At 45.4% G+C, this 23,040-nt stretch overlaps 1 protein-coding gene across 1 annotated transcript in view; it reads left to right on the top strand.

Annotated features, from left to right (window-relative positions):
- Positions 1 to 23,040, top strand: part of MYO9A (myosin IXA) — a gene marked incomplete at its 5' end in the record, with an annotated part of 29,148 nt that overhangs the window by 5,755 nt on the left and 353 nt on the right. Inside the window, 20 exons of the mRNA XM_029084548.1 lie at positions 630 to 711; positions 1,516 to 1,728; positions 6,587 to 6,699; positions 7,131 to 7,288; positions 7,599 to 7,601; positions 7,863 to 8,086; positions 8,701 to 8,817; positions 9,480 to 9,668; positions 10,614 to 10,661; positions 11,352 to 11,463; positions 12,331 to 12,392; positions 15,621 to 15,813; positions 16,305 to 16,433; positions 16,745 to 16,850; positions 17,328 to 17,459; positions 18,571 to 18,694; positions 19,517 to 19,570; positions 21,697 to 21,899; positions 22,073 to 22,215; positions 22,921 to 23,040. The exon at positions 22,921 to 23,040 is cut by the window's right edge and continues 353 nt beyond it. Coding sequence (XP_028940381.1) covers positions 630 to 711; positions 1,516 to 1,728; positions 6,587 to 6,699; positions 7,131 to 7,288; positions 7,599 to 7,601; positions 7,863 to 8,086; positions 8,701 to 8,817; positions 9,480 to 9,668; positions 10,614 to 10,661; positions 11,352 to 11,463; positions 12,331 to 12,392; positions 15,621 to 15,813; positions 16,305 to 16,433; positions 16,745 to 16,850; positions 17,328 to 17,459; positions 18,571 to 18,694; positions 19,517 to 19,570; positions 21,697 to 21,899; positions 22,073 to 22,215; positions 22,921 to 23,040 — 2,525 coding nt within the window. The remainder of the gene's footprint in view (positions 1 to 629; positions 712 to 1,515; positions 1,729 to 6,586; positions 6,700 to 7,130; positions 7,289 to 7,598; positions 7,602 to 7,862; positions 8,087 to 8,700; positions 8,818 to 9,479; positions 9,669 to 10,613; positions 10,662 to 11,351; positions 11,464 to 12,330; positions 12,393 to 15,620; positions 15,814 to 16,304; positions 16,434 to 16,744; positions 16,851 to 17,327; positions 17,460 to 18,570; positions 18,695 to 19,516; positions 19,571 to 21,696; positions 21,900 to 22,072; positions 22,216 to 22,920) is intronic.

The following is a 23,040-nucleotide window of genomic DNA, read 5'->3' as shown; positions in this document are numbered from 1 at the left end:
TTTGATGAGGTTTTGATCATTTAGCTCAAAAAAGACATAACCCCCCCCCAAGTTCTGCTGTGCCCTTTCCAAGGCAAAAGCTACCAGTGAATGTTTGCTGTTGATAACTTCAGATATCTCCAAACATAGTAGTCTTGTGGTTTATGTGCCATTTGTGATGGGAAGAGATTCACATTTAATTTGTGCAGGTTCTTCCCATTTAATCTGCAGGAGGTCTTGAAGAATTGTTTTGGAAATGGGTATTTGAGAATAGTCTTCCCTCAGAAAAAATTTCTTTCCATTTCTTTTCCTGGTTCATGCACAGAACAAGCAACAGGAAAAAAAATTTTTGTATTTTACTTTTTATTCTGCAACAGAACAATCACATTTGAGAAAACAGAAGTGAAAAGGTACCATCCATAACCACTGTGATGGGTAGAGTTGGCAGGCAGAACTTAATATCTTCTTCTCCTTTGATATTAATTCAAATCTTGAAGAATTCAAAGCGATTCTGAAACCCCATGACCTCGAACTTGCAGTTTTGATCTTGATTGTTTGGGCTGCACAATTGTACACTCCTGCGAGCTAGGCTGACGCGGTGGAAAGGCTTTTAAGAGAATATGAAACATCTTTGTTCTGTTGTGTTTCAGCAGAGAAGCAAGTCATCAATGCCTTTCCAAGGGTGAACTAGCTAGGAAGCCGTTTAAGATGCCAGGGTCTGGCAGAGCAGAGGTAAGTTGTGTTTTGCTTATTTTCTCTTGTAATTGAACACGGGAGTGGAAAAAAATCCTTATTCTGACAGTTTTCCCTCAAAAGCTTCAAAGAAGTGAACCATAAAGCACAAGGGCTGCTAGACATAGGGAAGGGGGGATATTGCGATATCGCAAACTTGACACCTTCTCTTAAAAATAGAATCATTGAATCGTTCGGTTGGAAAAGACCCTTGAGATCGTCAAGTCCAACTGTACCTGTCCATTACCAAACCATATCTCTGAGCACCTCATCTGCCTGTCTTTTAAAAACCTCCTGGGATGGTGACTCAACCACCTCCCTAGGCAGCCTCTTCAGTGCCTGAGAACCCTTTCAGTGAACAAATTTTTCTTGACATCCAGTCTTACCTCCCCTGGTGCAACTTGAGGCCATTTTCTCTTGTCCTGTCACTAATTACTGGGGAGAAGAGACACACCCTTGCCATAAAAAGACCTGTAACATTATTTCATAGAAGCTCTGGATAAAAAGGATCTCATGGTCCTGATGGCAAACACTGTCCAACGCGGTCTTGTCTTGGTTTGGTTTAACATATGTTTGGGTAACACCCATGATTGTCCATTTTCACCACATTGTCTTGGTTTTTGTTTTGCATGGTCCTTTTTTGTTGCACTACATATAATATTGTGTCCCTTCGTTGGGCTGCAATACCACTCAGAGATCTTAAGACCATACTTTAGCCATGCTAGGATGCCAAACATCAGTAGAATCACCTTTTTATTTTAAAAACCTTTTTTTGTTGTTTTTTTTCATCATTTGGTCAAGCAGGTTCCCAGACCGACCCATAAAAAGAAAGCCCGCATGGCGCGGACGCGCTCCGATTTCTTGACTAGAGGTACTTTTGCTGATGGGGAGGGGGATACGGAGGAAGATGATTACGATGGCAATTTTGAGTTCCTTCTGTCCTCTGACCAACCTCCTCATCCCGAGGCGGTGCCTGCAGCCTGGCTGGGGCAGGCCTGTTACAGTGACTCCGAAATGGTAATTTTTTCTGCCGTGGTGGGAGTGAGCGGAGCTGCAGGAGCCTTTCTTTGCTAACCTTAGCTATGCTGATCCTTCCACCGCTGCTTCTCCCACTTCCAAGGATGCTGTAGATGGGTAAACTCAGCAAACACAGCAGAAACAGATGCAAAATGGGGAAATAATTTGTATTTTTTGGCCATGGGGATGTTTTCTGCCTTGATTCAATATCAACTACAGTTTCCATAGCTTTCCTAGAGCATTGCAACTTGTATTGCACAGCTATATATTTTTATTTTTAACCTCAATAGCAAAGTCCCCCTTGGATCCTTTTGCTCTAAAAATGATCTACACACATCCATAGAAAAAAATAAAATCAAATGTTGTCCAAAAAGCAACAGACAACAAAGAAAACAATATAAATCTTGCACCTTCTATTACTTTTGATTTTGTATCCTTAGCCACAGTATCAGATGATTATTCAGTCCTCAATTATCAGAGCATCTTAGAGACAGCAAAAACATGTAAATTGGGCAATAAAAATAGAGTGAGAGTGAAATAGTGGGTTTTAAAGAAAAAAAACCCCAACCATAGTGGCTTGAAAAAGTAACTGGTGTCCTTTGGCAGGTCCACAGGCTGCAGCTCCGTGCTACGTGAGCCTGTGTTGCATTTGCAATCTCAGGCTTAATCTCCCACCCAGATAAGCTGCTTTGGGAAAATCACAAACTAAGAGGTTTCAGGAATGGAAGAGGCCAACAGTTTCCAACCTACTTGTATTTTTTCCCTGAGGTGGTGGAGATGTTCCTGTAGAAGTGTGGATAAACACCAGGAATCGTCTCCTGCTGTAAGAGCTCAGGTGGAGCATTACATGGAGCAGCGTTGCTCCAACTAGAGTCTCGGATGTGGAGCTCAGGAAAAAAAAGGCTGAAAACCAAAGTCAGTGATTTGTTTTGTGCTATGGCGTTGCCATGAGTCAAGCAAACATCTCATGCAATCCTAGAACTGACTTTTCCAGGAAAGTCAGATGGCCAAGGAGAGTTTTTCGTTACTTTTCTGTTAGCAGCTTTTATTATAATGGATGCATTTTTCCCAGGATGTTTTCCTCATGGGAAGAGAGTGGAGATTTACAAATTTCATGAATTTTTAAGATTGCTCTTGATAAATTTCTAGGGGTTTTGAGACAGGAATACTCAAAACCTGATTTGAAAGATGTGACTCTGACTCTATGAACTGAGCTCGCTTGGCTGCATCTTTGCACATCTCCCTACTTGTAGATCAGGAGAGGGAGAATTTTCTGTAGTAAAATGAAGTATTTTACAAAGCCTGGTGAAAGCCCTGGGCGAGGGGCCACGCCGTACCCACACTGCCGTGCTGTGTTCCTGTGTGCTACCCTCTTACAAAACATTAGAGGTTTTTAGCCGTAGAAATCTTTCCCGCTGGGATGCGAAAGGCATTTGATGAGCTCCATCCTTGGGAAGGACCTGACTCATCTCACTCTTTGGAAATGCTCCTTGGAACTCTGCTCACCTGGGTTAACCGCTCTCACCGCATGTGAGTAGTAGTAGGTGCCAACTGCCTCTCATCTCTCCTGTATCCTTCCTTTCCTCTGCTCTCCATCACTAGCCCTAACTGGTGGTTAACACTTTCATCCCTCATGTGGTTGATTTCTGCTTTCTAGCAAACGCTACCTGTGAAGTTGTGAGCTCAGCGATACCCTACATCTGTATGTCCTGACAACATGTACAGTGTTTCCATCTGTGTTCTGTATTGCAGGTTTGAACCAACCCTTTGTTTGGCTTGTGGCTTTTTTGGGTCAGGATTGCCACAAGTAGCAAAATTTAGGGACTGCTTATTTCTACTTATTAGCAAAGCAGCGGTTGGGTGTTGCAGATGATGGAGCAGCCTATCATAGAGCAATACTGTTGCATGTTGGTTTGGGTACAAGCTCAAGTAGGTGGATGCCTATGTAGATGTATTCATTGTGTCTTGTGATGTTCACATGAGGACAAGTCAGGCAGCCATCACGCACAGGCTGGTTTCTGCGCTATTGAATAGCTTATTCATATGGTTTCTACCCCTGGCTATGACTTTCCAAAAAAGCCTCTTTTGATGTGCTGCTCAGCAGACAAGGGCTGCTGGATCCATGAAAGGGAGATCAAGCGTGACCTTGTGAAGCTGAGCATGTGATGGCTCACCAGCTGCACTGGTGTGAACCTGCCTGTTTTGCCCATTGGTTTCTTGACCGTCAAGTCAATGGTTGTGTATCACCAGCTGGTAAGTAGAGGTCCACCAGAAATGGATGCTCCTGACCTATGTCTATGGTATCCCAAAGCAGCAAAGACCAAGAGCATCTTCAGCCAGAGGTGAAACCCAAGGTGCACCAGTATATAATGTGGCTGCTGAAGGCACAGTTGATTTCAAGGTGCCTTTAATGCTGTAGGGCTTCCTGACAAGACTAAGCCCTCAAAGGTTGCTCGAGTTTTTTGGCTAGTGTATAGCTGAGAATTAATGTACCTTGCGGTGAGGCAAGTACAGTGGGAGGAATAGCTCCTGGCTGTGGTCAGCACATATTAATACCCCTTTTGTTTTGCATCTAAGCCTGGAGAGCTTTCCTACAGCAGATAAATGGAAAGCTTTGGTTAGAGAAACCACACTAGAAATACCTCCTGAATACTCTTAGAGAGAGGGACCTGGATAACAAAGCAGTCCTTTTGCTCCAACCTCCATACTAACGCCACAAACTGACAAACATCAGTCCAAGTATCTGTCACCAGCTGATCCCAAGCACGCCTGAAGAGCCAGCAATGAAAGAAGATCTCTTGTCCTAAGTCATTCAGAGGGAGCATTGCATTTTAGGAAGCTCTTCAATGCAGCACGTAGCACTGCTGCCTGCTGAGACGAGTCACTTGGCCATAGTTAATCTCTTGCTAGCACGGGTGAGTGAAATACAGGTTGTTCTTTCAGAGGAAAAATATTTGATCCCCTTGTCATCCAGGGGACAACTCCAGACCACCTGGCTATTGCTGGTTGCTTGCACCTGGTGCTTTGTGGTGTTCCCTGCCCCAGGGATTTTCTGCCACAGGCTTGTCTTGGCATTTGAGAAGATTTCCCATGCAGCTGGGGACCTTCCTCTTGAGAACTTCTTGGACGAGTCCCTCAAACAGAAGGATCTCAAGCCAAAAATGCCTTTAAGTCCTTACTTTCAGAAACTGGAAAGGTTGCTGTGGTAGCATAGGAAATGCAGAACGATAGTAGGTCAAGAATTGAGGCAGAGCAGAGAGGTAGTAATGGTAGAAAATCCTTCTTCCAATTTTGTTTAAAAAGTGCATTACAGATGGTTTTGACTCAAAGTCTTCTGTGCAAGCCAGAGGTTTCACTTGCTTTGCTGTACTCCAAAATCTGTATACTAGATCTGTTTGTACAGTAGTTACGATATATAGTTAAAAAAGAAACGTACGCAGTATCCTATAGAGCAACATCTGCATTTCTCCAGTGATCCTCTTAGCCTGCCTGCCATGGTCAGCACATGTCAATGTGCTTTAAATGCCCCCACAAAATACATTAAAAAAAAAACAAAAAACAAAAAAACCCCAACCAACAAACAAAGCACTGAAAGTGATTAAAAGGTTGAAGTTGCTCAAGAACAAAACTATATCATGGGGGCACATATTTTAATAGGTAATTTTTAAAAGCAAGTAGTAAGTTTGGGCTGGATGGAAATCACTTTTATGGGTTCTGAGGGCTTCTTTTTAACCTGTATCCATCCACAATTTATGTGTGAACATCACCTAAATGTAATAGCAACGGGAACAAGAAACCCTTTGATGGTTTAGGCTTTTTTTCCCTTTCCTGGCGGCAATTTTGCCTTATGTGCTGCCATCTTCTGGCTGGTAGAGAGATTAATCCAGGGGTGAAAAATAAAACATTGAAGAAGAGTAAATAAAGTAAATGTGACTCCCCTGCAGCCCATATTTTATATAATTTTATTTGAAATATTTTTAATAGAAGAAAAAGAAATGCTTAAAAACACAGTGTGTTCAGCTGAGACACTTAGCTGATGGAAAAGCTACAGGAGATATTTGACCATCATCTCCCAAATTCATACAACCTGATTCCCTGCTTTCCTCAAGCCAAAAATCTCCTCCAGCAGTCCAACACTGAAATCACAGCTGCAATTGGAAAAAAAGAACAAAAATTATAATTTTAAAATACAGCAAGACTATTTCTAGGATATTTCATGGAATCCTGTTAGGTTGAATTACTGCAAATTCATTTCATCCTTAAAAATGATCCCAGGATATTTTAAATGGTGGTGAAAGTGGAGATCCTTTCTATTAAAGCTGCAAAATCTCTTATTTCTAAAGGATTCATTTTGACATGTCCTTGGCACGAAAACTTTTGTCTCCTTTTCTGTAAAATCCTCAACAAGAGTTAGAGGAGGAAACTTCTGGTACCGATCTATGTGGTTGAAGGTTCCATCGATGCTAGGAACACTGCAAATCACTTTGTCATGGCTAACATGGCTCTTCTAGGATGGGGAACTGGGCTGCCCAGACCAGATGGTGAAGGAGTTGTGTAGGCCAAGTGATGAGGACCCATGGCTTGGTGCACACTGATTTTCATCACTGATTACTCAAGGAGAAAGAGGGTTGGACCTCGATGTAGAGTTGGAGCAAGGGAAATACTTTTCTTTTTTAGGAGTCGTTAAAATATTTCTCTAGTTATAGGCAGCTCAGCACCACTGTAGGTTTTCACCTGTAGGCAAATAGAAATAAAGATGTAACAGATTAAATATCTAATTTTTATGAGGGAAAAATAATCAGCTGGCATCCCAAGAGCTGTCTCATTTTTAAACACTTTGTGCTTGGAATCATTATAGACAGTGCAGCGATTTGCCTCTGGGGAAGGCCAAATGAAACTGCACAAAACCATGTCTCAGGGGGAGATCGGGAAGCTGACGGCCACACAGAAGAGCCTGGCTCTGGACGGGAGGTAAGAAACATCGCCGGAGATGGGACATGAGTCCTTCCTATGTCCTTCTTGTTCTCTATCACTTTGCTGAACCACCTCAGCTCCTTTGGAGCTCCACCAGCCAAAGCTAGTACATGAGTTACTCATTCCACCTTTCCTACATGACCATGGCCATGCCCAATTAGAATAAGCGTCCTGCTCATACCACGATAAAATTTTGATGATACGGGCCAGACGTCCCCTCCCAAACCACCCAATTACACACATGAAACTTGAGTTTCTTGCCTTTCCTAAGGATGCATAGCTTGGTTTCTCTGGTAGAAGTTTTATGGATTGAACTCCTCAAACTCCATGAAAGTCTGGGAGATTTGGGGTAGTTTTGGTTAGAAGGACACTTTCCTTCTAACTAAAACTATTTAACCTTCTAACCTCTTTCTACAACTTATTTCTAGGCCTCAACGAGCCAAAATGAGGTTCTGGGTGAAGGGAAAACAAGGGGAGAAGAAGACCTCACGGGAGAAGCTTGCTACCCAGTCTGAGCTGCTAGAGCTGTACGCAGAGCAAGAAGCCCCTGTCAGGGAGGTGATTTCGGGCTTGCAGCTTGGTGAAGGTAAGTGGTGGGGTGGCATGGTGCTGGTGTTTTAAGGAGCAGAGAAGCTGTGTTTGCTCTCATGGCAGAAGGAGAAGCTAGTGTAAATCTGGCTTTAGGCTGCAACCAAGAGTAGCCCAATATATAGGGGCTTGGGTAAAGATATGGAACCAAGGGAGGTTGGCTTATCTACAGGGTTAGGGTATCTGTAAGTGGGAGTAGTGTGTATGATGGTGTGGGAAAACGAGTTGGGAAGCTGCACAAGCTGAATGTCCATGCTGGTGCACATCTTTTGAATTCATGGATGTTGTCAATCCCAAATGGTGGCCAGCAGGTTAGGGGGTGGGATCCAAAACGAGTCTTGAGGAATTCCATGTTGCTAATCCTCCTGGCAGCCATCTGGACATGGACAGATGTTTCCCCTCTTGATGGAGGAAATAACCAAAGGAGAAATGACATTTAATCTTCCTACGAGCACCACATAATGCTTTTCTCCTCTGCAGGTTTATTCTGATGCCCATCTCCCTATTTTAGTGGCAGAACTATTTTTTGTCTGCTCTTCAATCTTTTCCCCCTTTGTAATTATCACTCGTAGAGTTGGGTCCTCACCACCTGACCCCTCCACGGAGTCCTGAGCTGTCTGGTATCTACCGTCGAGAATTTAAGGAGAACAAGGAGCCCTCTCCCAAAGTGAAACGCAAGCGCAGCGTCAAGATCAGCAACGTGGCTCTGGAACCCGTGCAGTGGCAGAACGACTCGCTGCAGATCATAACCAGTGCTAGCGACTTGAAGAGCATGGATGAGTTTCTCTTGAAAAAGGTAACTTCTGTCACAGAATCCCAGAATTGCCTCGATTGGAAAAGACCTTTAGGGTCGTTGAGTCCAATCATTAACCCAACACTGACAAGACCCCCACTAACCCATGTCCCTCAGCACTATGTCTACACGACTCTTCAATCCCTCCAGGGATGGGGACTCCACCACTGCCCTGGGCAACTGTCCTCACTGCTGCAGCTAAATCATCAAAGAGCTTGAAGAGCAGATGGAAGCAACAAAGCCAAAATTATCCTGGGGGCTGCAGTAGCGATACTAATAATTCATCTAAGGGTGCACAGCATGCATCAGGGCAGGCTTGGGAGAAAAGATGGGCACATTGTACATGCACTGTGTGGTCATTCTGCATGGGCATAGCAGCTTCAGTGCTTCCATTGCCCCTGGTGGCATCAGAAATGGGTGACCCAGGAGGGCAGGAGTTGAAAGTTGCAGGGAAGTGCTTGCGTTTCTGAGTTTGCATGCAGGAGAAACCACCTTGTAATCACAATTAACATTGTCTGCCCATGGTGGAGCAGCTACTTGTTAGTGCTGCTTCATCTCACATGGTGCTCTGCCACAGCACAAGTCACATGGGTGCATAAACCCCTTTGGTTTCCCAGATGAATGAACTGGATAACGAGGACAGCAAGAAGGACACGCTGGTGGATGTCGTGTTCAAGAAAGCACTGAAGGAATTCCGACAAAACATCTTCAGCTTTTACTCCTCGGCATTGGCGGTAAGTGACTGGATGGTGAGTGAGAACATCCACCTCCAGGAGAAATTAGATGATCTGAGTCCTTCTGGTGGTGGACACATTGCCAAGCCTTCTATTCCTGGTCTACTTATCCCAAAGGAAGGATGCTCTTCCTTTGTATTCAGTCCCATGAGCTGTAAATTTGAATTAAACTCTTCCTCCTTGAGTGAAGATTTCTGGTCTCCTCATTACAGCTTGCTCCCAGTCAAATGGGGGATGACAGTAAGTCAATAAACTCCTATTTCCCACCCAAAGTTCCTGGAAACCTTTGTGTTAAATTTGTGAGAGGTGGACACCTCAGCGATTCGGAGCTCTGCTCTTCTGCTACTTCTGAATCTGAGCACTGACCGCTATGGCTTAGTGATCACAGTGATAAAAAAAAAAAACATTTTATTGCCCAGATTGTACAAAAAATTCCCTCTAAGACTTGAGCTGGCATTTAACATCCTCCTGCTCTGTGCTCTGAGAAGTCATCCCCCCAAAGGTCACAAAACAATTCTTTGATCCTTTTTTCCTTCTTTTAATCAGACTTGGGCTTTCCCTGAGTGTCTGGAAAGCAGTCAGGCTGAGATAATTCTCGAGCAGAATGCTCAGTCGGAGACGTATAAAAATCCCTTTTCTTTTTGCTTTTGTTTCCTTCAAAGATGGATGATGGGAAAAGCATCCGTTATAAGGACCTGTACGCCTTATTTGAGCAGATTCTGGAGAAGACCATGAGGCTTGAGCAGAGAGACTGGAGTGAGTCTCCAGTTAAAGTCTGGGTCAATACCTTCAAAGTCTTCCTGGATGAATATATGATAGAGTACAAGCCCCTGGACTACACCGCCGTGAAGGTAATCAGCACTTTTCTTAAGCCCCTTGAAGATTTGAGAACTGTCTTTCTGCAGGGTCATGCTCTCTGTAAACACATGGGAACCTCTGTTGTCTTCTTCTCTGCTTTAAGGTGAGGTGGACAACATAAGCCAGCAAGCAAAGTGTGATTCACTGGTTGTGTTTCAATGGGCTCAGCAAACCCCGGTTCACATCTGGGCTGAGCCAGGCTTTGGCCAATGCCAACATGTAGATGTCTCCATGACAAAGCTGCTGGTTAGAAAGGCAGCTCCTAGTGCTTCCTTTTTAGTTTTGGGGGTTTTTTTTCCCAGTCTTTGAGGGAAAGTGAAAGAGGGAGATGCTTTCCTCGTCTCTTGACTTCTTCCCAGGTGACCACACACTCAACCATCAGTTGGGTTGCAGAAGAGGACATGGGCAGTAGTTGTCCTCAGGGTCTAGCTACAGTTTTGAAAGCAGTCAAAGCTTGCAATGTCCCTTTCTCAAACCTCAGCTCCTTCCTTTCTGCTTCTTATTGTCCGCAAGGACAACTGTGGGGTCTCAGGCTGGGCTTGGGAGGTGCTGTTTATTGAACAAATAATCCATCTTCTGGCTCGTCTGCTTTGAGTCCTCCCCAGGTTCCTCTCCAGGCAGGTTTTCTTCTGAGCATTAGCTCCAGCTTCAGTGATATGCCATGTCCTCCTTGAGTGTCTTGCATGAGATGGGAGAGCTTTAGGTCACTAATGCTGGACTTGGAGGTAGAGCAGCTCATCCCAACTCTGAGATGAAGATGGGGCAGTTGTCCAGAGGATTTCTGAAAATGGGGTGATCTCTAGAAGTGTTTTCTAAAGTGACCCTCCCAGGGCTGCAGGAGGATGAGACTGGAAAGTGGTGGTGGGCAAAGTTAGATGCCGGCCCTCTGTATGCTTTACTTGAGGAAATTGCCCGCTTAAATCTCTTTCTATTACCAGGTGCCAAAAACAGAACGAAAAAAGAGAAGAAAAAAGGAAGCAGATGTGGTGAGTTGAGCACTCTGTGCCTGCGCATTAAAAAATTAATGTGCTTGTGGCCAGAATGATGGGTGATAAGAGACCTGCTCATGACGTGTCCCATGCTGGGGTCTGAACATCGCACCATAATGAATGTGCAGCCGTGAAAGGATGTGCTAGAAAGATGGACGAGGTGGATTTGATTTGCTTGATCAAGGATCGTTGTAGGTTGTCCTCTAAAAATACATCCCACATCAGTCAAGACAGGACATGTGATGTCAGGAGTTATTATAGAAGAACTGAGAGCAAAACAGAAAGTGTTTTTTTGGGTTTCTGCAGAAACTTACAGTGCATGTTTTACATCTCTAATATCAGAGGTGTAGAAGATTGTGTCTCCTTTTTTCCTAAAGGATATGATAGTACTAGGAAGGATGCAGATGCAGAGCAAAAAGGGGCCATGGATGCATTGAAGACCTTCTTAACATGGAAAGATTGGCCAACTAACATTAGTCAACCACAGCTTCTAACCTGCTTGCATGACTGATTCCCGTACTGGCTGGATGTCTGTTTTGGTTGCCTACAGGGTGGTTGGACTGAAAAAGAAACAAAAATGGCAAATAACAGCTAAAAGTTGGACAGCTGACTGTTTTCATCTCCTCATTTTGCAGCAAATTCTTCACCCATCTCCTTTTTCTCACCACCCAATCTTTTTTGTTGCAGGTGGAAGAGCACAATGGTCACATTTTTAAGGCAACCCAGTACAGCATCCCCACCTACTGTGAATATTGTTCCTCCTTGATCTGGATAATGGACAGAGCTTCTGTTTGTAAATGTAAGCACGCTCTCTTTGCCCTTTTTCCATGTGCCTGAATCACAAGGATAAGTTTTGGGGCTCTGAAAGATATTTGCTGCTGTTTCCTGCAACCCCACTCTCAAATAATATGAGTTTTTTCACATTAGAAGAGCTCCTGGGGCAGATCCTAAGGGTTTTTGAAGTCAGCTAGTAAGTCCATCCCAGCAGTCCTTCCAGTCCTCATGGTATGGTTCGTTTTGTGCATGGGAGCTTTGCGTTATCACATCTTATCCCATAGGGTCCTACAGTCATCCCATAAGGTCAAACAATACTTAAGTGTCACAGTAAGAAGGACGGTAGAGAGTCAGGGATGGTGAATGTATCCTACAGCTTCAGACCATAGGATACCTGTGGGTCTCATGACCCTGGCAAATTCATTTGGCTCAGCCCAATTGACCTCCAGGCACCTGGGTTTTTGGAGAGATCAGGAAAATGGAGGAGGACCAATCCATCACTTTGTTTTTTCCAATATATCTTTGATTATGTTGAAAATATCAAATCTGGGGTATTTCGGGCTGCTGTCCAGTGCGGGAAGAATACAAATTAGGTGCTATTTCAAACTTCTTTGAGGACATCTAAGTCTTGTAGCTCAGAGTGACTCATGGATTATTTTCCAAGTTCATCTATAAGGGATATTTTTTAATGTTTCAGGGACTTACATATGGGACCTCTAAAATTAAAGGCTTCTTTTTTTTTTTGTTCAAGAGGATCTAATACAGACTTGGCCCTTGTGAACTGAAAATTCAACAGGCTTTTGACCTGCAAAGAGCTACTTAATTCATATCAATTATATTTCTCCAGCAATTTGACTTTTTGGGTTATTAAATACTATTTTCTTTGTTGCAGTATGTAAATATGCTTGTCACAAGAAGTGCTGTCTTAAAACCACAACCAAGTGCTCCAAAAAGGTAAATGTCTCTCATTCCTTTTCCTTCATTAAATACCTTTCAGACAGCAATCTCAGGCTTGTAAATAAAAATATAAAAATATTTACAGGCACAGAAATTGATATAATGGTGGCAATAACCCTCCCTTGAGCAGGAGCTTGGACTGGAGATCACTGAATGTCTCTGCAATCAGTGCTTTGGTGTTTGCATGTATTTTGGGAATAACACAGTGATGCATTGCTACATGTCTGCCCAGTCATGCAGCAGATCATAGAATCATTGTACAATCAGAGAGTGGTTTGGGTTGGCAGGGACCTTAAAGATCATCTTGAAGGTCCCTTCCAACCCAAACCAGTCTGTAGTTCTGTGATTTGATGATAATAGATGGAGAATATAACAGAGGGAGGATCCTCTGCTTCCAGGGAGGAAGAATCGCTCTCAGCAGAAGGAAATTTCCTCCACCTAGAGCAGAAGTAACTGGAAGTTCTGGTTTGCACCCCCAAAAGGCTGCACTCATGGAGGAACCCCCAGGGGAGCCAAACCCCAATGTTTGGTGTTTTGTTTTTTTTTTCCCCTGACCTTCTTGCAGGCAGGCAGGTGGCAGGACAAAGTGGCCCAGAATCACTGATGGCTTCTCTCTCACGCCAGCGCTCGCCCACGCAGAGAGGTAATGGGAGTGAAAGACCGTAGCTCTGCCCTCCAAGTAATCCAGGCTCTCGTGTATTCTGGAAGACAAAAAGACAGCTGGTTTCCAAAGGTAAACCTGAAAAAAACCCCACCAAGTTTAGAGGGATATTCTCATTAAAAAAGACCTGCTTCAATATGTTTGCCAAAAGCACCTAATTTTCTGTAATTTTCTAACTACAAGACTCTACCAGCAATATCCTGTTATGGTCCCAGCTGCTGCAGCTCCTGAGAGCAGCTTGGAGGAAGGACACTGGGACCAGGTAAATGCATATTTTTAAGGACTAAAAGGCACTGCTCTGCACTTTGCTTTCGAGATGAGGCTGGTTTTTCAAGGAGTGGGAAAATGTGATTTTAATTAATTTATTCTTAACCCCACTGGCCGGACCTGCTGCCCATGCTGCTCTGGATACAGTTATTGGCTTCTGGGCTGTGAGCGCACATTGCCGGCTCATGTTCAGCTTCTTGTCCACCAGCTGCAGTGAAGTTCCCTGCTCTGTGACCATGCTGAATAATAGAAAGCTGCCTCATTTTATAGCTTGTAAGGACTTGGAAATGTGGGGTTATTCTTGGAAATATGGGTTATTGTTAACCCCGCTGGTCCCTGCTCAGGCTCACAGCGCAGTCCCCAAACAGCGGTGGCCTTACAGCTGGGTGAGGAAGGGTGGGTGGAGGATGCTCAAAGACTCAGAGTCCTCCTTAGAGGGGAATTAAATATTATTTGCCAGGTTTAAGGGTATGGACAATGATCACGTTTTTTCCAAGGAATAATATGAAAATATTGGGTGAGGAAGGGTGGGTGGAGGATGCTCAAGGACTCAGCATCCTCCTTCGAGGGGAATTAAATATTTGCCAGGTTTAAGGGTATGGAGGACAGTGAATGAATGCAGCATGTCACTCTGGCTAGCAATGAATCAGCAAGATTTGGTGGTTTGTGAGTTTTTTAAAGTTTATTTTGAGCCCCAAAAAATTCTAATATAGCCAGAATAATAATGTGCGCAAAGCTTTATCAGCTCCCTGGGCTGATAAAGCTTATGGAGCAACCTCCATAATCGTACAGCCTCTGTAAAACTGTGTGATTACATTTTTCCCAAGAAATGGCCTGAATATCTACATTGAATATACCCATATTTGAATATATTTGCTTTGCTATAGTATTTTTGCTACGTTTTTTCCCTTTCTGGCAGTATTTCTGCAAGACCTGGAAACATTTCATATGAGTTCCTGCTCTACAGATCTGAGAAGTCCAATGGGATCTCTGACGATTTTTTTTCAGAGGAGCTCAGAGATGCTTGAAGCCTTCTCGTTTCTTGGGATTTCTCTGCACAAGGAAGTTTTTGTGCTGTACCCAAGGAAGGGAGTTCACAGTGTCTCCATGGTGGCTTTCCACTTGGGCAGTTGGAGGTCTTTCTCTAAGAAGGCCCTGGCTTGTCTGTCCTTGGTGGGTTAACACTTTTAGGGTAGTTTTCAGCAACAGGGAGCTGCAGACCATCTATTACGCTTTGAGAAAGAGATCTTTATTTTCTGGCAACTGTTGATTTTGTCACTGTTAGCCTTGTTAGAATTGCTTTCACCCATGCTTGGTCCTCATCTTGGAGCTACTTGACTTAAGTAGCACATGGGTTTTGTGGGATCCCATTTGCTGATGGTTTTAGCAGCCAAGCAGCCTGGTTGAACAGCAAGTGAGGAATTTCAATCAGTAGCTGAGACCAGATGTTCCTGGGGTAGCTTTTTCCCTAGAACATGAAAAAGTATGTACATCTTCCCCACATCATCTCATAAGGTTGACAAGATTGATGAAAGGATGACATTGGATAGGAAAAACAAAGATGCAGGAGTGGTTGTAAGGGGAACTGTGACCTATGTCATGGTCACCCCCATCTAGCTCATGATTGGATTGCAGCATGTGCCCTCCCATTTTCCTTTTGCTGGGGCTAGGCATTTGTGTCAAGATTTTATTAGGTCTTTTGACTTTTGCCACCCATAATCTCCCATTCGGGAGGATTTTCTTCACATTTGAATTTGTCAAACATCAAATCTCCAGTGAACGTTTGCAGCTGGCAAAAGGGTCTTTCCTGACAGATGGAGATGGGTTTTCCATGCACTTATTTTGACATCATGTTTGTTCACAGACATTTTGTAATTTCCAATGCTGTCAGTTGATCCAAGTTATGTACACGAGACTCAGATTTACCTGTTCTGCTTTGTGCATCCTCTTTGGGCAGTGAAATCATACCCAGAGATGATGCCAGAGCAACAAGAGGTGGAGGAGGACCATGCCCAGTTGTGTTGACTCTACCAGGCTGAGAATATAACCACAGATGAGGTGGTTAAAGAAGGAAAATTCAGACTTTTATGACTTCAGGTGCATGCCCAGAGACTGATCTAGCATTACAAGGTGGACATTGCTGGCTGTCCTGTCCTCCTTCACATGTGGCTTCATTAGACTTGCAGGTTGCCTGGATGACCTGAAGAAGTTTGAATAGCAGTTGGATCTGAGTGCTGCACCAGCATTGCTTCCTAAAGAAAGGATTTTTAACCCTTTTTTTCCCTTTTCCTCTTCAGTATGACCCCGAGCTCTCGTCTCGGCAATTTGGCGTGGAGCTCTCCCGGTTGACCAGTGAGGAGCGAGCGGTGCCGGTGCTGGTGGAAAAGCTTATCAACTACATTGAAATGCATGGGCTGTACACAGAGGGCATTTATAGAAAATCAGGGTCCACCAACAAGATCAAGGAGCTGCGGCAAGGACTCGATACAGGTAAAAGGATGGGAAAAAAAACCCATAGCCACACAGAGAGAAAAAATCTCTGCAACAGCAGGATTGGATGTGAGGAAGGTGGAACACTTCATCGGGGTGAGACAAGGGAGCAGTCCTGCCTTCCTTGACCACGGGATGTGAAAACGCAAGAGATACTTTCATGTCTCTAACCAAAATCTTTTCTCAAGTCACTGACTTGTGCTTTTTTTGGGTGTGGTGCATGAAAAAAGTCATTCTAGTTGAGGGAAAACACTTCCTTAGAAATCCTGGTCCCACCTAAAGTTACCTGACCTGGAAAATGCAGATTTTAAGACATGGAGCTGAAATTAGGTGATGGATTTCTTGACATTGAACACAGTGTGGTTTTGGGGTAGCACGTGAACATTTTCTATCCTAGAGTAGCTTCTCCATATGCTGGCTTCACTTATGGCTTCATATTGATCGTTGCCTGTTGTTTTTATTCTTTCTCCCTAATCCGCTGTCGAATGCAGACATCGATAATGTGAATTTAGATGACTACAACATCCATGTTATCGCCAGCGTCTTCAAGCAGTGGCTCCGAGATCTACCCAACCCTCTCATGACCTTCGAGCTCTACGAGGAGTTTCTGCGGGCGATGGGTAAGGAACCTCCTTCACTATCCTGTTGATGGAAACAGTGGCCACTTTTAGTGCCAAACTCTTTATTTATTCTTGGGCCCAAATCAACTGGTTTTGCCAAATCATTTTCACCCCATTTCAAAGTCTGATTTTTTGGCCATAAAGGTCTTACATTGGCGGCATATGTTTGCATCGTTGCAGATTTCAGCCCAAAATGTTAGCCAGAAAATCTGTCTTTTAAGTAGTAAAAATAAGCAAGCAGTAAGAAGGTATCATTTTAAGTACAAGGAAAAAGTAGAAGCCACCCCTAACCACTGGTGCTTTCTCTGCAGGCCTCCAGGAGAGGAAGGAGACAGTGCGGGGAGTGTATTCGGTCATTGATCAACTCTCCCGCACCCATCTCAGCACCTTGGAGCGTCTCATCTTCCACCTGGTGAGGTATGTTGGGCGAAGGCAGCTTCAGGCAACAAGGATGCTCAGACATCCTTTAGCACTGAGATAGCTGAGCCCAAAGCAGGTGGGCAAAGGAAAGGGAAGAGCTTTCAGGTCCATCATGTCTCCCAGGAGGTGGCCCCAGAGCTTTTTCTCCAAATGATGCTCATATTGATGAGCAATCTCCTCAGCGTTTTGGTTGCTAATGGTGCCTGTGGGTCCATGGTGCCTCTTGCCACTGTAGGGACAGGTTGTTTGGGTGGAAAACGCTGGTTTGCCTACCTTTGGAACACCTGAGATGTCTTCATGTTTGGCTTTCTCCATTGAGCAGAGCAAAGACGAGGGCAGAGCAATGCACTTGCTGGCAGAGCAAGATAGCACTTTAGAAGTGTCATCTCATCTGTTCATCCATGGCCATGTGGAAGAGGTGCGGTGAAGGTGCCTTCACCTCTGACTTCTCTCTTAATCCCTATTTTTTTTCAGGATTGCCCTCCAAGAAGAGACCAATCGAATGTCAGCTAATGCCTTGGCTATCGTCTTTGCTCCCTGTATCCTCCGCTGCCCCGATACCACAGACCCGCTGCAGAGCGTTCAGGACATCAGTAAAACAACCACGTAAGAACATGGTGCTGGGTGATCCAGCTCCATAGCTATTGCCATGTCACTACTCACACCCTTAGTATGGTTAAATTGCTCAAGAATAGAGGTTTAGCATGGAAGTTATAAACATGTATTAAATGCATCTTCTTGAAGATATTTCATATTCTCTCAATCCTCAAGAGATTGTTGAACGGGGATTTTTAAGCGATGGAACATCCACAAGAGCAGATCAATTTACTAGTTGAGGGAAACATCTCAGCACACCTCAGTAGGAAAAGGTGGAGCTTGTGCTGACGTGGTTTTATAGTTAATCCCATTTATGGCAAGCAGATCTTTATTCTTACTTAATTTTGTCTTTTTTATTTGAGGAGGTGAGCTTCTTTCCGCTGCAGCAATATTAATATTGCGTACTTAGATTTCTTTACGCTATTTGCTGTAACTGCAAAGATTTTGCAGAGAAAAAGTGAAGTGCTTGCCCAAATTCGGTCTGGCTCGTACTAAATAGATTGAAATATAGATAACAGAGACAATGATAATAATGAAAACCATCCAGTGAAGAGCTGGGCTTCTGAAAGAGGTGGTTTTACCTCCCGTATATCTTAAAATTGTTGAAGACCAGAATGTGTTTTGACACCCAGCTGGTGTGAGCGCTCATCCTATGGGATTTCTTTGTAGTTTCTCCCTTAGACTTGAGCTTTAGCACAGCCTCTAATTTTATTACGTGGAAAGGATCATTTTTATCCCCAGATACACTCCTGACAGCATTAAAAAGTCAGCTAAAGTGACCTTGCTGCAGCATTACTGCATGCAAGCGAGTCTAAATTTGTGGCTTGGAAGCAACCTGCCTTTCCCAAGTTTCTATTTCCTTGACCTTTCTTCAAGGAGAGGAGTTTCTCCAGTGGGATCCTTGACAGTCTTTAATTTCTCCAGTCTGAGTTCCTTGATCCACCCATATCCCATTATCACGCTTTTTAGTGGGAATTTCTCCTACTCTTGTGTTTCCAGCTGGACCTTTCTCCTTCTGTGCCTTTCCAGCAGGGCAGATCTTTGAGCAAGACATGAACAGCTCAGCTCAAGTAATTTCTTCCTCCTGTTTTGTCTTCTTTTGGGTTTTTTTCCTCTTTAGTTGCGTAGAATTAATCGTCATCGAGCAGATGAACAAGTACAAGGCTCGTCTCAAGGACATCAACAGCCTGGAGTTCGCAGAGAACAAAGCCAAGAGCCGCCTCTCCTTGATCCGCAGATCAATGGTGAGATGCCAAAGCCATCTCTGTTCCCTCCTGTCCCCTCCTTGCCCCCAAAGTGACCCTACCTGAGCTTCTCCTGCTTATCCCAACCTCCCAAACCCCTTGCAACCTCCCAAACCCCTCGCAACCTCCCACGCCATCTTCCCTAGGACAAGGACCCTCAGATCTGTGGTGGCTCCTCGTCTTTGCAAGGTCATACCAAAGCATGAGGAGGTGGGAACGGTCCATGGAAATATGGTCACTCCAGCTTAGATGCTCCTGATCGACGTTTCCACTTCATTTGAGCTTGTTTGGTCCTGGGTTGAGTCAAGCCTTTCACTGACTGGCCTGATGTTGCCCCATGGCAGACCTGGACCATCCTTTTTCATGTTCAATTTCATTATCTGAACTCAAAATGAGCTCCCCAAAGGCTCTCCCTGGTCCCGCTCCGCCTTTTTGGGACCCTCAAACCCATCTCATCGAGCTTCCATGCTTCCCAGGGGGCTGGTGAGCTGTAGATGCACTCTGCGCTTGGCTTGCTGGGCTGCAGGAGAGGGACAGACTCGGCACAGCACAGTCGTCCCAAGCTTGGACTAAGGAGCCAAGCAGCCCCTCTGCTTGGACCTGCCCACTGTGGTCCTCAGGGACATGTTGCTCCTGCTTTTTTGGGGATGAAATTTCAAGCAGGGGCTGCCCGAGGTTGTGGAGCTGGTGCTGCAGAGCTGCCCCACTCATCTCAGTTTAAAAAAAAAACCCATAAAAATGAACAAAAACGGGTTTTTTTGAGGGGCGACGGCATGTGCACTCTAACCTTCTGCTTTCCTTTTCATCTCCTCTCTAATCCAGAAACCCGTACTAATTGCAGTTAGATTTATGAGCATAACCCGCAGTTCAATCCCGGTATGTATTCACTGCAGCGCGCCCTGTGCCAGCCGCCGCGTCCCTCTGTTGTCTGTCACCGCCGCTCATTCCAGCCTCGTCCCACCGGCCATTGTCCGTGTCCTGTCTCTGAGCGGGTGCCGCTCCTCACGGCCAGTTTCTCCTATAGGTCCCCTGGGCAGCAAGAGTTTGGGACGGCCGGTGCTTGGCCATCCCTGCACACAGTTCCTCGAAAAACGGCTTTTCACCCCTTTTCCCCTTCCTACTTATTTTTATCTATTTTATTTTCTTTTTCCATTCTGTGTTTCCCTCTTTTTTGCTTTACTTGACTCATCCCTTCCCACCCCGATTTCTGCTCACTCAGGATGCGTTTCAGCATCAAGCTGCTTTGCTGTATCTCAAGATGGTGAATAAAACCCCCATCTCAAATGCCTCAGAGACAATGAGGCATCCACAGGTCTCCACCTTCTTGGAGGAGAAGCACCACCACCACCTTGAACTCAAGGTCAAGACACCCAGGTTTGAACTGAGAGGGGTCCAGCAACCCCTGCATTCCCCAACTCTATTCCAGCTTGCGTTTGAGTTCCCAGCAAGATGGTGACAGGCGAGAAAAGCACCCTCAGGTTTTTGGATATGCTCATGCGTTTTTTTTTCCCTTCCTACCAGGTTCAACCCATGATGTTGCTCCACATCCTTCAGCATCCATGAGGGTCAGGAGATGGAGAAGAGCGAAATTTGAGCTCTGCTCCACTGACTCTGTTTTACAAGCATGCCATTAAGTCCATGAGCCAGTGGGATCTTTGGGATCTCAAGGGTCTTGGCTAGTAGGATTCAGGTAGCTGCGCTTCAGCTCAGGAACCCAAGTGAGAAGGTGCTGTCAGAAGAATGCTGGGGTGTGTTTTTGCTGGCAGAGGAAGATCTCCGAGGTGTGATGTTAAAAGATGAAAGGGGTAAAATTGAGTAAATTTCAGTTTTAAAGGAAAAATGGAGACTCTTTTACCCTGCAAACCTACTCCAGGCACATGGGGAACCAGAGAGACCTGGGGCTGCCCCAACTGCAGAGTTTAATTAGCCCTACAGGGAGAAAAGCTGTGTTGTGAGGAGCTCTTCAGCTGCGAGGAGGTGCAGGTTCATCCTGAGGATGGTTGTCAGGAGGAGGGCAGCAAGTGATGAGCGTGACTCAGGCTGGTTGACATCTCCTAAGTCCTGGTCTATTCTGGATCTTGAATTTAGAAGCTGTGATGTGTCTGGTGATGTTAATGGTTAAGATAAAAGCTTTTTGATGTCCGTGATGTCCCTCATCCCTCAAAATCCATCTTTTTCTTCTACTCTGTGGAGCAGATCCATAGAGCTGGTCCTCGAAAGGTTAAAGCAGCTGCATATATAATATTCCTCCATACTTACTACCCCTGATTGAGTCCTTTTCCATCGTTGTTTTTCATATTTAAAAAAAATAGATGGTTCTTCAGAGCTTTTCAGCAGGGACCGCTGCATTAAATCTCCCCGCTTAACTGCAGGTGCAAACATTAATTAACATTATTTGTCTTATAATAGACCATTGGAGGTGGCCTTGGTTTATAGAACTCATGTACACGAGATCCGAGCGTGGGCAATGTGATTAGATGTGTTACCGTTTGTTGAAGGAGTTGGTGGAGACCCTTGCAATGCTCAGGGTGGGCAAGGGAAGGATGTAAGACATGATCTAACGATAAAGCGGGAGCTGGGTGCCCTGAAATCAAAGCCCTGGTGATGTTTCCACCCAAAGCCAACACAGCCACCTGGCAGGTCAAGCTTCCCATCGCACGGGCTGTGGGCTTTGCAGAAACCCATCCTGCTGCCAGCTGGGCTTGCTTTGAAGTCTAAGTTGCACTTGGTCCATCAGCTGGTAGCTGGTCCATCAACGGCATCCTCACCACCTCCATCCTCATCACCTCCATCCTAACTCTTCCCATGTGTTGAGTCCTTCTGGTACCTCTCCCAACCTGGGGTGAGATTTTGGAGGGTCCTGGGTGCAGCTGCCAACAGCACACTGGGGACCGACGGCCAGGGCCATCTTCTTCGCTCCTTGGGAAAGCAGTGTGATTGGCACCTGAGATGTTTCCAAAATTGCCTTGGCTGACGGTGGTGACACCGTTGTCTTTCTTTAGGGCAAAGGACGCGTGCGACGCAGTGCCTATCCAAGCCCTACGTCTCCTGTTGCTGTGCGCTTGCCCTCGGTGACAGATGTCCCTGAGGAGACCATGAGCAGCGAGGAAGCCATGGAGATGGAGGTGACAGAGCAGCAGCAAGCAGCCATGCAGCAGGAGGAGAAAGTGCTGACCGAGCAAATCGAGAACCTGCAGAAGGAAAAGTGAGTCTGGCCAGGGGTTCAAGCCACTATAGGTTACGTATGGATGTTATTTGACATCATATGGTTGATGTGCTGCTTGTAGGGTGAGCTGGAGGACTCCATGATTTCTTGATGTTCTCCTCCCTGCCTTTTTGGTCCCATTGGGTCAATGGGACTGGGTCGCTTTTTGGCAGGGAGGAGCTGACGTTCGAGATGCTGACACTGGAGCCCCGCGCCTCCGACGACGAAACCCTCGAGTCCGAAGCCTCCATCGGCACTGCTGACAGCTCAGAAAATTTGAACTTTGACTCCGAAGGAGCCATCTCTGATCGTTCAGGTAAATCTGGGCAGTCTCGGGTTTATCATAGAATGGTTTGGGTTAGAAGGGACCTTCAAAGATCATCTGGTCCAACCTCCCTGCAATGAGCAGGGACATCAAGGAGCGGCTGAGGGAAGTGGGGTTATTTAGTTTTTAGGAGGCTGAGGGGAGACCTTCTCACTCTCTCCAACTACCTGAAAGGAGGGTGTAGAGAGGTGGGGGTCGGTCTGTTCAACCAAGGAACAAGTGATAGGATGAGAAGAAACGTCCTCCAGTTGCTCCAGGTGAGATTTAGATTGGTTATGAGGAAGAATTTCTTCACCAAAAGGGTTATCAAGCACTGGATTATCAGGCTGCCCAGGGACGTGGTGGAGTCACCATCTCTGGAGGCAACGTGTAGACGTGCTGAGGGACATGGTTTAGTGGTGGACTTGGCAGTGTTGGATTTATGGTTGGATTTGATGATCTTAGCTATTTAAATGAGTGTAAAGAGGAGAGTTATGGGTTAAAACACATGGACCTGGGGAGGTGGGTGGTGGCACCCAACGTTTCATGGGGAGGTGAGTGCTCCTCCAGCACTGTTTGCATCATCCTGGGAGATGCCACCTCCAACGACATGCTAGGAACATCATCCTGGCTCAACAGCATGTGTCTGCGGGGAGGAATGCCAAGATATTGAGTGGTTTTGGGGTGGTAATACTCTGGTGGTCCTTGTCCCCCCAGAGAGAAGCATAGCACTTACCTCCCTGCGCCCCACCAAGGCAGAGGGGCCGAGTCGCCTGCGAAGGCACCCCAGGACGCGGCCGGACCTGGCAGACCCAACCGACGCCTCCGTCTCCTCCT

This window comes from Antrostomus carolinensis, unplaced genomic scaffold (assembly GCF_000700745.2).
Source record: "Antrostomus carolinensis isolate BGI_N321 unplaced genomic scaffold, ASM70074v2 scaffold2084, whole genome shotgun sequence".
NCBI lineage: Eukaryota > Metazoa > Chordata > Aves > Caprimulgiformes > Caprimulgidae > Antrostomus > Antrostomus carolinensis.
The sequence above is the reverse complement of the archived record's forward strand: the minus strand, read 5'-3'. Positions and strand labels throughout refer to the sequence as shown.